Source organism: Euleptes europaea, chromosome 17 (assembly GCF_029931775.1).
Source record: "Euleptes europaea isolate rEulEur1 chromosome 17, rEulEur1.hap1, whole genome shotgun sequence".
NCBI classification, from domain to species: domain Eukaryota; kingdom Metazoa; phylum Chordata; class Lepidosauria; order Squamata; family Sphaerodactylidae; genus Euleptes; species Euleptes europaea.
The window spans coordinates 24,358,370-24,374,099 of record NC_079328.1 but is presented as its reverse complement, the minus strand read 5'-3'; the positions used below and the strand labels follow the sequence as shown (position 1 = coordinate 24,374,099).

Below are 15,730 nucleotides of genomic sequence, written 5' to 3'. Positions count from 1 at the left end.
GATTCTCCCTTCTGATCCAACTGGCTCAGACCAAGGTCCATCAAGTCCTGCAGTCTGTTCACACAGTGGCCAACCAGGTGCCTCTAGGAAGCCCCCAAACAAGACGACTGCAGCAGCATTTCCCTGGCTGTGTTCCACGGCACCTAATATAATAGGAATGCTCCTCTGATCCTGGAGAGAATAGGTATGCATCGTGACTAGTACCCATTTTGACTAGTAGTCATGAATAGCCCTCTCCTCCGTGAACATATCTACTCCCCTCTTAAAGCCTTCCAAATTGGCAGCCATCACCACATCCTGGGGCAGGGAGTTCCACAAATGAACTATGCATTGCGGGAAGAAATACTTGCTTTTAACTGTTTTGAATCTGTCACCCTCCAGCTTCAGCAGATGACCCCACGTTCTAGTATTATATAGAATTACTTCACAGCACTTAAAGTAATTCTCTCACAATACCTGGGCCAGGAATACCTCTTTCCTCAGAGATTATTCCTCCCCCCTGTGATTAGAGTAGGGATCTTTCCCCCCCCCCTCCCAAACTCTCTTTCATCACCCTTCTGGTTTTTCCCCCCAGTCCCACTAGGCACAACCCATCACACCGGAACCCAGAGTAAAAAAAACCAAAACTTTTTTCTAGCAGCTCAGAGCTTTCTCTTCAGCTCTGCCCACTCCCTGTACATTTCTCTCACATACAGTCACTGACAGACATTAACCCTTGGTCCGTCACACCTTCACCACTGTTGCAGCGGCTTTGTCCTTTGCAACAGTAATGTCACATTTGCCACTGGAGTTGCAGACAGAGGAGGACTGGCCAGCGTTGTGTAGTGGTTAAGAGTGGTGGTTTGGAGCGGTGGAGTCTGATCTGGAGAACCGGGTTTGATTCCCCACTCCTCCACATCAGCGGCGGAGGCTAATCTGGTGAACTGGGTTGGTTTCCCCACTCCTACACATGAAGCCAGATGGATGACCTTGGGCTAGTCACAGCTTTCTCAGCCCCACCTACCTCACAGGGTGTCTGTTGTGGGGAAGGGAAGGTGGTTGTAAGCCAGTTTGATTCTCCCTTAAGTGGTAGAGAAAGTCGGCATATAAAAACCAACTCTTCTTCTTCTTGACTTCCTGGGAACCTGACTGACGAGCTGCTGTCCTGAACTAACGTATGGACATGCAGATCCTTTTATCATTATAGAGGAGTGGTAACAGCCAGCCAAGTTGTTTATATATATATATATATATATATATATATATATATATATATATATATATAATTTGGTTTGGATCAGGGTCATATTCGGGGGGGTGGCAGATGGAATCTTTGTTTGGAGGCCCACAGTGTGTCTCGGCAGCCTTTGCAGCAGCCAGCTGTATCAGCAACCACCCAGCGGTCTCACTTTCAACTAATTCAGTAGTTCTTCTTCTCAAAGAGTGGTCTCAGCCACTAAAGGCCATCATGTACCAAACTGTAAGCCAAGATACACTGGCGATGCCTTCGGCTGCGCACCGTTACTATGCTCAACTGTTGCTAAGACGGAGAAAATACATACATCAACTCGCATTAACCTGAGCACGCTCGACGAGATGTTCCCTCATGTATTAATTATTATACGGCTCTCCTGGCAAGCCGCAAGCCTGAAAGCTAACCTTTGCTTTTATAGCTGCAGAGAGCAAACTTCAGCGCGACTTCGGCATCAGAAGTCCAAACCAGAGCACAAAGGAACTAATAAACTGTAGAACTTTGATACAATTTTGTGAAGCTAAAAGATCAAACTGCTTCGATATGCAACGGCTTCAGGTCAGCAGGTGTGGTTTTTTTAAAGGGCTATATTTCAGCAGGGTAGCAACCCAAAGCAAGACGCAGGCCAAAATAATAGCCTACTTTAGTACTCAAACATGCTTCTTTTCCTTTTCGCCTTCTTTTTGGGTAGGGCCAAGGCTTAGGGGCAGCAAAGCTGCTTTTTATTTATTTAAAACATTTGCATGCTGCCTTTCCAACCAACTTAGGGTCCCCAAAGTAGCAATCACAATGTTAAAATACAGATAAATATGTATAAAATATTTCAAAACAATTAAATAAAACACATAAATACCTAACACACAAACAGGGTCAAGGAGAGGGAACACCAAATGAAATCGAAAAGTCTTCATGTACTGGTGGAAGACAACACTCGAGGGAGACAGACAAATCTTAAGAACATAAGAAAGGCCCTGCTGAATCAGACCCAGGCCCATCAAGTCCAGCAGTCTGTTCACACAGTGGCCAACCAGGTGCCTCTAGGAAGCCCACAAACAAGACGACTGCAGCAGCACCATCCTGCCTGTGTTCCACAGCACCTAAGATAATAGGCATGCTCCTCTGATACTAGAGAGAATAGGTATGCAGCATGACTAGTAGCCATTTTAACTAATAGCCATGAATACCCCTTTCCTCCATGAATATGTCCACTCCCCTCTTAAAGCCTTCCAAGTTGGCAGCCATCACCACATCCTGGGGCAGGGAGTTCCACAATTTAACTATGTGTTGTGTGAAAAAATACTTCCTTTTATCTGTTTTGAATCTGTCACCCTCCAGCTTCAGCAGATGACCCCACGTTTTAGTATTATGGGAGAGGGAGAAAAGCTTCTCCCCATCCACTCTCTCCAAACCATTTATAATTTTATAGACCTCTCTTCCTGGGGAGGGAGTTCCAGAGATCGGGAACCTAGAATCCCTTTCTCAGGTTGCTACCCGCCTAGCCTCGGAAGGCAGAGGCTCCCAAGCCAAGGCCTCGAAAGTTGACCAGAGTGGACAGGTAGGTTCATATAGAAGTAGGTGAACCTTCAGGTATGCTGGCCCTAAGCCATGCAGAGCTTTAAAGGTCAATGCCAGCAAATACAAGCAACCTGAATTGGGACCAGAACCAGACTGGGAACTAGGGTAGGTGGAACAAGACTGGAGCGATACATGGTTCCTACAACCCGCTCCAGTCAACATTCTAGTTACAAAATTCTGCACCAACTGTAGCTTCTCCAAGGGCAGCCCCACATAGAGCACGCTGCAGTAGTCTGATCATGTTTTGCATGCAGAAGGTCCTAAATCCAATCCCCAGCACCGCCTGTTAAAAGGAGCAGGTAAAAGATTATGTGACCTCCAGCTGAGTCCCAAAGAGCCACTGCCAGTCAGGGTAGGCCAGTGATTCCCAAAGTAATACTCATGGTTGCCAGTGCATGCACCGCTATGTTTCCTAGCACCCACTTCCTTCTATCCAAAGCAATGAGCCAATCCAGGCTTCACCTCATTGGAACAGGAAGAGCTTCAGAAGAACCCAGGAGGCATCATTTTTGTATCAGCAGGAAGAATCCATTCAGAAACAGCTCCCTCCATCATAGGAGGATGACATCCTCAGAACCTCCCTACATTTTGTGGGACGTCCTAGCATATATCGTGATTGGACCTCAGCCCCCTCATGGCAGCTGCTTTGTGATTGGTCCCACCCCACTTTTTCTTTTTATGTCAAGTTGCAGCCAACCTCAAAGGGTTTTCAGGGCAAGAGACGAACAGAGATGGTTTGCAATTGCCTGCCTCTGCATAGCAGCCCTGGCCTTCCTTGGTGGTCTCCCATCCAAATACTAACCAGTGTCGACCCTGCTTAGCTTCTGAGATCTGACTAGTTCAGACCATCCAGATCAGAACTCCCATCTACTACCTGCTCTCAAATTTCCAGAAGTGCCCACAGGCTCAAGAAATCTGTGGAGAAACCCCTGCAGAAGACCGTGGCTCAGTGATAGAGCATCTGCTTGGCATGCAGAAAGTCCCAGGTTCAATCCCCGGCTTCTCCAGTTAAAGGGACTAGGCAAGTAGGTGATCTGCCTGAGACCCTGGAGAGCCGCTGCCTGTCTGAGTAGACAATACTGACTTGGATGGACCAATGGTCTGGTTCAGTATAAGGCAGCTTCATGTGTTTAAGACCAAACAGAAATTGCCTGACAATTTTAAACCACAGTTTAGTTCAACCATGGGGGGGGGGGGGGAAGGAGGAAGAACAATAAGAAGAAAAACGATTACAAAGATGAAGACAAAGGAGGAGTAGGAGTTGGTTTTTATACCCTGATTTTCTCTACATTGAAGGAGTCTCAAACCGGCTTACAATTGCCTTCCCTTCCTCTCCTCACAACAGACACCTTATGAAATAAGTGGGGTTGAGAGAATTCGGAGAGAACTATGACTGGCCCAAGGTCGCCCAGAAGGCTTCATGTGTAGGAGTGGGGAAACCAGCCTGGTTTACCAGATTAGAGTCTGCTGCTCATGTGGAGGTGTGGGGAATCAAACCCGGTTCCTCCAGATTAGAATCCACTGATCCTAACCACTACACCATGCTGGTGTAATGTGTGAAACCTGGCTTCAGTTTGCAGATAATCACGCAAACCCCCCACTCTGTAACTGGGGCTCATGATACCCTGGAGTAAACCATGATGCCCGTATTTGCACACTACGTGAAACCAAAGTTAAAGGCTTAAGTGTGAACAGTAAACTGTGACTCAGTGTAATGCAGCCTCCTTCTTTTGTGTCAGTGTTATTTTGAACTGTAAACCCCCTTGACTGGGATGACAGGAACAGGCCATATAAGAAGGCATCAAAGAAAGAAATAAACAGGCTCCTTAACCCCTTCCCCCACCCAGTGTGAACAGCAAGAAAGCCCTTCCTTAAATCGCCTATGCTAGCCACTACCATTCGTGTGAGCAGGTAGCTCAAAAGAGGAGGGTTCAGCCAAAGTCCCCTGCTGTTCACTTTGGAAACAAACCTTTGCTGGACTCTCAGCCTGGGCAAAAGTGGCAGAGTTGTACATCTGAAACAAGGAGGCGTGCCGGAGCCAGGCCTGGCTTCTGGTGACTCTCCTTACTGAAGGAGAACAGAATTGAGTTGATGGAAAAGTGTTAGCTAATGGGCAATCTCTTACCAAACCAGCCAGCTTAGTGCTGTTAAGGCTACATAAGGTATGAAATGTCCAAAGAATAGAACGTTTCCTGGAAAATCCACGAGTCAGTATAAACAATTTTGTATATGCGAGTTCGTGTAACGGTAAACCTTTGTGAAGTAGAAATAAAGTGTCCTGATACGTTCAGCAATATCCTGGGGTCAATTTGCCTATATATGCTTATGCATTTGCCTATAAAGTTGTCAGCATCTTGAACTTTCTTAGCGATAGATGCTTTCCTTGAGCATGATCAATCAATACAGACAACAGTTTCTACTCCAGTTATTAGTGGTGGTTGGACCCCTTCCTTGAACCCAGGTGAAATTATTCTTTTCTCCGTCATTACCTTTCAGAGCATTCCCAAAGTTCACCTGACAAAGCAGAAATCACGCTAGATTATCTTCCTGCCTCCTCCTCACGACTGGGTATGAATCACAGATATTTGTAGCTTGTTAAGACAAGCTTTGGAATCTTGTTTTATTGCATGGCCAATTGTATGTACTATGCTGCCCTGACTGCCCTGGTTTTAGTTGCGCAATCTGCGCCTTGAGCCTCAGTGAAAAAGGTAGATTATAAACGGAGTAAAGAAATAAAAAGAACAATTTAAAGAGGATCATATCTGTTTAAAATTGCAAATTATAGCAAGTATTTCTAATGATTTGGTGTAAAATGTAACCTCAATTTATGATACAAATTCTGTAAAACTTACACTTGGAGGCTCTGTTTACAATTTTAAACCATGGTTAGGTTGCAAAACCCGGATTCATCTTGAAGACGATCGCACAAATTCTTTATGCCTTTGCTCTCTAGCCAGGCTGTGTGATGCCAGGGAATAAACCAGAACTTACATGTTTGTACATCACATGAAACCATAGTTAAGACTTAACTGCGGTTAATAAACCAGCTTCAAACCCTGGTTTCAGATATTGCTTTGACAGACCCTAAATAACCACGGTTAATGGAGTGGCCCATGGTCAGCCAGATAATCACACTAGCCACAGTTAATTTAAGGAAGCCATGGCTTCACACAAGTGTCCAATTGAAAATCATTTAAAAGAGAAAATCAACAAAATCCAGGTCTCCTGAATCTAAACTCATGGGATTCTGCAGAACCTTTTATCTGGATTATGCTTGTAAATTGTATTTGCTTAATTTATGACTTTTTAATTGCGGTTACAACTGGTTTGCATACATGTTTTTTCAGGAAACGTGTGGATTTCAAAGTAAAATATCTGATTTAACATAATCTCAATTTAAAATAGATCCACCCAAATGAACAACGCTTCACTATACAACACCACTGGACCACAGAGATGGCACAAATCCAGAGCAGTCCAGTCTTTGCTCCCAAAGTCAATATCTTACTTTGAATTAAGGGTTCTGGATTAGCTATTCCTCCAAACTGGGTTAGCACCACTTTGCAGGGGCCACAGCAAGTAAGTTTAAACATCTGCCCTGTCAAACTGCACCCTGTACCACCCTGACTTGAGCTCTTGAAACGGGAACTCCCCTGACCACTGGTAGAACAAGCAGAAGAGGAAAAGAACTGAAAGAGGGAGTTGGAGAGATGGGGTGGGGGAGGAAGAAGAGGAGGAGGAAGCAGCAGCAGCAAAGTCCTTATGTATACCAAATCAGACCCTTAGTCTACCCAGGTCAGTATTGTCTACTCTGTCAGTGACTCTATAGGGTCTCAAGAAGAAGCCCCTGCCATCTGATCCTTTTTAATGGAGATTCCAGGGATTGAACCTGGGATCTTCCCATGCAAAGTGGGGGGGGGGGTTTTCCTAACACTGAGCCCTGGCCTCCTTGTCACGAACTCAGTAAGGGATCTTAAGCAAGTTGATCTCTCAGACTGAATTCTCCCATCTGCAACAGGGGCACAGTACAGGCCCACCTCACAGGGTTGTTGTAAAGACAAATGAGAATTACAGTAGATTGAACCCCTCAACTGCTGGTATATTCATTCCAGGTATTTCGTTTTCCTTCTTCTTATGAAACTAAGTGGCATTCACACCAAAGCACCTTCTATCTTCCCCTCCCTGTTGTGCCTGCAAAGGAATTAAGCCAGAGAAATATTTGTCCTGAAGTTCAAGGTAGGAATGGGACTATAAAACACGATAATTTCTTCATCTAAAGGTTCACACCTTGAGGTCTCTAGAGCACAGCAGGGGCCAGCGAACTGTTTTTCCAGAAGTCTATTCACCCACACACACACACACTCTTTGCTGAAAGCTTTGTAAAGCCCACAGTGTGAAACTCCAAAGACTTCTCTGCCATCTTGTTATTTTCCAGCTTGTTTGTAAGAGTTAAGAGCGTTAAGGTCACAATTTTGATGATACACACTAAGAATCTAAGTTTTGTCATGACAAAACTCAGATCCCCTTAATCAAAAGCAGAAAGGACTTCGCTTAGATAAGGAAGAACCCAGATAACAGTAGGAGATTTTAAAACTTTCAACAGTATTGCCACAGCACGAAGATTGCTCACAACACAAAGGGAAAAAAATTATTGCATTCCCTGTGGGGCTTCGGATGTCTGTAAGTCACTTTGAGAATGTGTTCGCAGTAGAAAGGCAACTACGTTTATTAAATATATAAAAATAAGCCACGGACGTGGAAAAGTAATTGCTCACATGGAATCTTCCACGTGCTGCAATTCAGAAGCCACATAATTCCAGGCCTCTGTTTCCAAAGCAACATCTTATAGCTGATGCCTCTCATTGTTTAAGAGCAAAAGGTTTTCCAGGCTTTGGGTACCTGTTAATTGTTCCTCATTTCTCTCCTCCACTTCCCCCCTTCCAAGCAGTTACTCCAGTGTAAGCCTATTAGTTTCCCTGGGCTTACACTGGAGTAACTCTGCACAGGACTGCACTGCAGAAAGCTTCACCTTCATAGGAGAGAATCTCTCAAATGTACTTCCTTCACAACACTTCCTTCCCTCTGGTTCAAAATACCCCCACCCTGGTGTACCTGGGAATGCAGGGTGTGGGGGCAGAGAGATCAACACACTGTTTGATCCCAGCTGAACTTCCAGTGATATAATTTCCAAGGGCATGCTGGGCTTGGAGAGTCCGGACCCAGAGTATCCAAGGAGGAGAGAGAGCAGCCTGAAAGGGTCCCCCCTGCCCCCTTGCTACGTTGCCAGGGTTGAAAGGGCTCCAAACCAAGGGCATACTTTGATTCATCTATTTATTTACTTCATTTACCCCCTTTCTCCCCAATGGGGGCAAAAAAGTAGTTTAAATCACTCGCCTCTAGTTTATTCTCACAACAGCCCTGTGAGGTAGGTCAGGTTGAGAAGCGTGTGAATGGCCCAAGGTCCCCCAGCAAATTTCCATGGCACAGTGGGGAATCAAACCTGGGTCTCCTAGATCCTAGTCCGACACTCTAACCGGTACACCACACTGGCCCTCAAGCAAACTATCTAGAATTCTGAAGCATCCCAAAGGCTCTTGAAGGCTACTGTTCCTGGCTAGAGCAAAGAAGTGACAGCAGTGAATACATGAAGCTGCCTTGTACTAAATTAGACCCTTGGACCATCCAAGTCAGTACTGTCTATGCAGACTGGCAGTGGCTCTCCAGGGCCTCAGGCAGAAAGGTCTTCCACAACACCTGAGAGAGGCAGCATGGTGTAGTGATTAAGAGCACATGAACACATGAAGCTGCCTTATACTGAATCAGACCCTCAGTCCATCAAAGTCAGTATTGTCTGCCCAGACTGGCAGCGGCTCTCCGGGGTCTCAGGCAGAGGTCTTTCACATCACCTACTCGCCTAGTCCCTTTAACTGGAGATGCCGGGGATTGAACCTGGGACCTCCTGCATGCCAAGCAGATGCTCTACCACTGAGCCACAGACCATCCACAGTCGCGGACTCTAATCTGGAGAGCTGGGTTTGATTCCCCACGCCTCCACATGAAGCCTGCTGGGTGACCTTAGAACTCTCTCAGCCCACGCAGAGGCAGTCAGTGGCAAACCATCTCTGAACACCTCTTGCCTCAAAAACCCTAAGGGGTTGCCATAAGTCAGCAGTGACTTTACAGCCCACACACACACAAACACTGCCATCTACTTTGGTGGAGACAAAATAAGGGGAAAGGAATGGGAGAAAGACGCTGCTGCGAGGCAGAGGGGAAATAAAAGGGGCCAGACCAATGACTGATGCAATTTATTATGCTGATAAGTCTTTCTCCCCCTTCCCTCGAAAATTAGGGTGGCAGCAATACCACAAGTCACATTTTCATCATGGAGATTCCAAGGGCTTGATTTATCAGATGGGAAAGGGGGAATTCTGGATATACACAGTAATAGGCTTCAGGAAAAGTAAGATAAAACAAGAAAAACAGGTGTGCCAATCTGGAAAAAGATACATCTGCCAGAAACAAAAGAACCAGGCATGCCCCTTAACTCTAAAAGGCTTACTCCACAGCTGTACAGAACACTTCCCCACCAACGCTTTACAGATGAACATCAGGACAGTTGCATTATCTGCTACACCCAGGATCACTGCCCATGGCTGCAGGCTGCTCACCTAATATACAACATATGCTGCTACTCTCTAACAGTAGGGCTTTCATTGGGAAGCAAGGTGTGGGGGAAACTGACACACTTTGCTTCAGAAGCCAGGAAGTCTTTTTAAAACTTAAAGAGATCTTAAGACAAAAGCTGCCACTCAAACCAAGTTTACGATCCTGGCAAGACATGACAGGCAGGACGGAAAGGAAGCAGTACAGCGGCATTTAGTATTCACACAGACACGAATTCTGATTGAGACACACCCTGCTTAATCTTACTGTCGAGAGACCTGGGTAGAGGGAGTTGTAATGTGACAACTCCTAGCATGCATGCACACAGAAAGTTATCCCCAATGTCTCCCCCAAAGGCACAAGAGGAACAGCTGGTGCAAATATGATCACATTTCACAAATAAATCCAGGGAAACCAGTATCTTAAAATACATTATTTTATTCCATCGCTGTTGGCTGCATTGAGCGGGGGGGGGGGGGGAGAGATTAAGAAAGAAAATCATTTCTAAACAACAACCCTAGCCTCGTTTTTTAAAAAAGCAAGAGTCCAGTAGCACCTTAAAGACTAACAGACTTCTGTTAGTCTTCTTCAGAAAGACTCAGAAAGCTCATACCCTGCCAGAAATTTTGTTTGTCTTTAAGGCTCTATTGGACTCTTGCTCTTTTCAACTGCTATTGACAGACTAACAGGGCTACCCATCATGATCTAACCCTATTCACATACCAATCACTGCACTGGGGTGTACCCTCATTACAAACTCTTTCACTGCCTTCTGTTGCTGTGTGTTAGTAAACTGCTCACAGCAATATCTGAGGTTTGTTTAAAGGGAAAAAACTGATAGAAGCTTACTAGCATCCCACCCTGCAAAGTAAGATACCAGCTGGCTCCTGCTCAGTATATTCATACTATAGAAGTAAACAAGTGAATGTAAGCGCTAACCCTCACTAGAGGTTCCGTGCTTCCCTCAGCAGCTTCGGAGAGAAAAGTTAGAAAACTCCCAAGAGCTCAGTGAGAATGTCCTTGTGGGGCCAGAGAAATTGAAGACTCTGGCCATGTTATTCTTAGATGTAATTATCATAAGGACATTAGACAAAAGTTGATTCATCCACTGGTGAACCTAAGGGAGTTTGATTTAGAAGAAGAGGAAAAGAAATCTCTGCTATGGGAAGGGGATACCTTTAGTCTTTCCCAAGTTGCTAAATTTTGCTCAGTGGCTATTAAGGTCCATTTTAAAGAGACCACTAATGGTAATGGTAATGTTGGTCACAACTAACTTTTAGGATAGCATATTTATTGCAACTATTTTAGCATTTTAATGTATTTATGTTAAGCTATGGAGATACTTTTGATTTGATACCTACCCTTTAAAAATCCTTTTTAAGACTGTGGTTGTATTCTATGTTCTGGCAAAAGCTGTAAATAATAAGTAATAATACTAGCATTGTCGAAGGCTTTCATGGTCAGAGTTCATTGGTTCTTGTAGGTTATCCAGGCTGTGTGACCGTGGTCTTGGTATTTTCTTTCCTGACATTTCGCCAGCAGCTGTGGCAGGCATCTTCAGAGGAGTAACACTGAAGAGTGTTACTCCTCTGAAGGAGACACTGTCCTTCAGTGTTACTCCTCTGAAGATGCCTGCCACAGCTGCTGGCGAAAAGTCAGGAAAGAAAATACCAAGACCACGGTCACACAGCCCGGATAACCTACAAGAACCAATAATACTAGCATCCCACAGCAGACCTGGGCACATTGAGTTCCTGTTATTCTTTAAAATGCTATTATCAGGTTTCACAGAAGGCTGCCTTATACTGAGCCAGGCCATTGGTCTAGCAAGGTCAGTCTTGACTGCTCCAACAGTTCTCCGGGGTCTTGGGAAGAGGATTTTCACACACCCCATTGACAGATCCTTTTAACTGGCAGTGCCAGGGATCAAAGGGGGAAGGTCTTCACACGCAAAGCAAATGCTCAGTGACTGAGCCAGAGCCCTTCCAAGACTCGGCCACAAAACATAAGCTTCTGCTCTCACAGTGAACAAATGAAAATTGAACCCTGAAAAGAGAGGTAATGTAGATGGGAAAGTGGAAGGCTTGAAGGACCATGTTCTCCCCACTTTTGATGGCGCTCAGCTGACCCTTGCTGACTCAGTTAAAAGCCTTGGGGTTATTCTAGATCTACCGTACCTTTATTGCTGAAGAAGCATGTTAATGCAGTTGCAAAAAAAAAAAAAAAAACACCCTACCTACTCAACCTAGCCCGTAAGATGGCCCCTTACCTTGATACACTTGATCAGGCCACCTCGATCCACACCACAGTAACATTGAGACTAGGCTACATTGGTGTCCCCTCAATTAGTTTTACATAAAGAAGAAGAAGAGTTGGTTTTTATATGCCGACTTCCTCTACCACTTAAGGAAGCATCAAACCAGCTTACAGTCACCTTCCCTTCCCCACAACAGACACCCTGGGAGGTAGGTGGGGCTGAGAGAGCTCTAAGAGAGCGGTGACTAGCCCAAGGTCACCCAGCTGGCCTTCTGTGTAGGGGTGGGGAAACCAACCCGGTTCACCAGATTAGCCTCCGCCGCTCACGTGGAGGAGCGGGGAATCAAACCCGGTTCTCCAGGTCCGACTCCACCACGCTTACAGCGCGCCCCACCACCTTAGCCAACCCCGTTAAGAGGAGAGATCGGGGATCGAGCCAGAGTGGGGGGGGGGCTTCTGCACGCAAAGCCACCGCCCCAAGGCGGTAGCTTGAGGAGCAGAGTGCTGGGTCCGCATGTGTGCATCTGCATTCACGTGTCCCGGAGCCCCCCCCCCCCGTTCTGAACGCGCAGGAGAGGCTTCCGGAGGAGACACGCCGCGAGCAGGGAGGAGGAGCCGCTCTCCGTCCCCGCGGGCCCAGCCTCCGTCCCCGGCGCCGAGCTCCTGCCTTCCCGCCCCAGCAGCAAGGCGGCTCCCGCGCGGCGGCTTACCCTTCGGACGCGGCCATGTTGACTCGCTGGCCTCGCTCGGTCATGTGATCCCCGCCGGCCCCGTCAGCCACTTATGAGAGGGGAAGCGGGGCCCGGTTGCCTGGCAACAGGCAGCAGGCGCCTGGCCTCGCCTCCCGCCCCTAGGCCCCGTGGGGTCGCGGCGGGGGGGGGGGCGCTTGCGAAACTGCAGGGGCGAGCAGAAAAGAGAGGCGCGAGCGGCGTCCTCGGGTTGCAAAGGACAGCCCTGCCGTGGTTATAATATTTATCCCCGTCGAACATTTCTTTCCGTTCCAGTTCACCTGTCAAGGTGGAATATAGGGCTTCTTTTCTGCTTCCCATGGAGACCACAGAATGCAAGCGACGGGGGCAGACAAGAGGACTGGCAGATCACCCTTTGTGTGTGTGTGTGTGTGTGTGTGTGTGTGTGTGTGTGTGTGTGTGTGTGTTTGTGTGTTAAGTGCCGTCAAGTCGCTTCCGACTCATGGCGACCCTATGAATGAACGCCCTCCAAAATGTCCTATCTTTGACAGCCTTGCTCAGATCTTGCAAATTGAAGGTTGTGGCTTCCTTTATTGAGTCAGTCCATCTCTTGTTGGGTCTTCCTCTTTTCCTGCTGCCCTCCACTTTTCCTAGCATGACTGTCTTTTCCAGTGACTCTTGTCGTCTCATGACGTGACCAAAATACGATAGCCGCAGTTTAGTCATTTTGGCTTCTAGGGTCAGTTCAGGCCTGATTTGATCTGTAACCCACTGATTTGTTTTTTTGGCCGTCCACGGGATCCGTAACCCTCTCCTCCAACACCACATTTCAAAGGAATCTATTTTCTTCCTATCAGCTTTCTTCACTGTCCAGCTTTCACACCCATACATAGTAATAGGGAATTTGATGGCATGAATTAACTTAATCTTGGTGGCCAGTGACACATCCTTACACTTCAAAATCTTTTCTAGCTCCTTCATGGCTGCCCTTCCCAGTCTCAATCACCTTCTGATTTATTGGCTGCAGTCTCCCTTTTGGTTGATGATGGAGCCAAGGAATAAAAAGTCTTGAACAATTTCAATTTCCTCAGTGTCAACCTTAAACTTGTGTAATTCTCCTGTAGTCATTACTTTTGTTTCACCCCTCCCCCCCCCCAATTTAACTCCCTTTTTTCCTTACACCCAGCCGGATGTAAAGTTAGAACATAAGAAGGCCCTGCTGGATCAGACCAAGGCCCATCAAGTCCAGCAGTCTGTTCACACAGTGGCCAACCAGGTGCCTCTAGGAAGCCCACAAACAAGACGATTGCAGCAGCACCATCCTGCCTGTGTTCCACAGCACCCAAAATAATAGGCATGCTCCTCTGATCCTGGAGAGAATAGGTATGCATCGTGACCAGTATTCATTTTGAGTAACAGCTAATGATAGCCCTGTCCTCCATAAGAACACAAGAAAAGCCATGCTGGATCAGACCCAGGCCCATCAAGTCCAGCAGTCTGTTCACACGGTGGCCAACCAGGTGCCTCTAGGAAGCCCACAAACATGACGACTGCAGCAGCACCATCCTGCCTATCTTCCACAGCACCTAATATATTCGGCATGCTCCTCTGATCCTGGAGAGAATAGGTATGCATCATGACTAGTATCCATTTTAACTAGTAGCCATGAATACGGTATTTACGTATAAGCTAAACAAGCTATAGCTTAGGACCCCACTCTCTTGGGCCCCCCCAAAATGTTTAAAGGAAAAAAAACTGGATGTACATTTCCAAAATATAAGATAAAAAACAAATAAAATAAAACCTACATACAGCAACAGTGTTTTGTGTTGAGTAGGCTCCTATGATGTAAGCAGTTCAACAATTACTTTGATAAAATACATATTTTGTTATGTGCAAATGGCTTTAGATATCTATTAGGTCCATAAATTACCATATAGCATATATTCAACACAAAAAACAGCAACAATTTGTTGTTGACAAAGGACAGGTGGACATATAAAGGGCCCCATTACCTTCAATAGCTTAGGGCCTCATCAAACCTAAATCCGGCCCTGTGAATACCCCTCTCCTCCATGAACATGTCCACTCCCCTCTTAAAGCCTTCCAAGTTGGCAGCCATCACCACATCCTGGGGCAGGGAGTTCCACAATTTAACTATGCGTTGTGTGAAAAAATACTTCCTTTTATTGGCTTTGAATCTCTCACCCTCCAGCTTTAGCAGATGACCCCGTGTTCTAGTATTATGGGAGAGGGAGAAAAACTTCTCCCTATCCACTCTCTCCAAACCATGCATAATTTTATAGACCTCTATCATGTCTCCCCTTAGCCGCCTTCTTTCTAAGCTAAGCAGTCCTAAGCGTCTTAACTGCACTTAAGAAGAAAGAACTTTCAATGCCTACCTCTGGCAACTTTTAGTTAGTTCGCTCCGCCCCTAGTTTATTTTAGCTAGGAATTTTATCTATCAGGCTGACGCCTGGTTTTTAGCACTGTTAATTTAATATTGTCTTATGTTTACTATGTTTACTACGTTTTATGTTTCCTATCCTTCCTTTGTGTTCCCCTCCCTCCTTCTTTCCTTGGTCCAAGACTGCGGTCATAGGCCTAATAACTTATTATTATTATTAACCGCTCCCCATAGGATAGTTGCTCTAGTACCCTAATCATCCCCTAAACAGTTCTTCAGAACTAGGGTTGCCAGGTGCCTCTTTGCCACCAGCGGGAGGTTTTGGGGGCGGAGCCTGATGAGGGTGGGGTTTGGGGAGGGGAGGAACTTCAATGCCATAGAGTCCAATTGCCAAAGTGGCTATTTTCTCCAGGTGAACTGATCTCTATCGGCTAGAGATCAGTTGTAATAGCAGGAGATCTCCAGCTAGTACCTGGAAGTTGTAATAAAGAATAGTAAGGGGCTCTCAATGATTATACAAAATCACAAGTATTCAATTTGACATATAACAGTTTACTGTGTCAACATTACAACACTAAGACAACAAAGTGCTAAGTGATTCTATGTGTTGCAATCAACATACAAAACAATAGTTTAGAATTTTGTTTCAGTCAACAGACTTGCATTGTTTCTGTATATCCTTAATCATCTACATGTGCAAAATATTTTTCACTATATAGTTGTTTAATTTTACTCTTTTTAACAATATAGCAAAAGCAGTTTTCTAATGCCACTAAACAAGGATACAATGTGGCATTGAATCCTTGTTTAGTGGCATTAGAAAACTGCTTTTGCTACATTGTTAAAAAGAGTAAAATTAAACAACTATATAGTGAAATTTTTTTTGCACATGTAGATGCAAGTCTG

General features: G+C 45.7%; 1 protein-coding gene across 1 annotated transcript in view; it reads right to left on the bottom strand.

The window, feature by feature from the left end:
• Positions 1–12,474, bottom strand: part of PEPD (peptidase D) — a 182,132-nt gene extending 169,658 nt beyond the window's left edge. Inside the window, exon 1 of the mRNA XM_056862584.1 lies at positions 12,439–12,474. Coding sequence (XP_056718562.1) covers positions 12,439–12,455 — 17 coding nt within the window. The 5' untranslated portion in view covers positions 12,456–12,474. The remainder of the gene's footprint in view (positions 1–12,438) is intronic.
• Between the last annotated feature and the right edge of the window lie 3,256 nt (positions 12,475–15,730).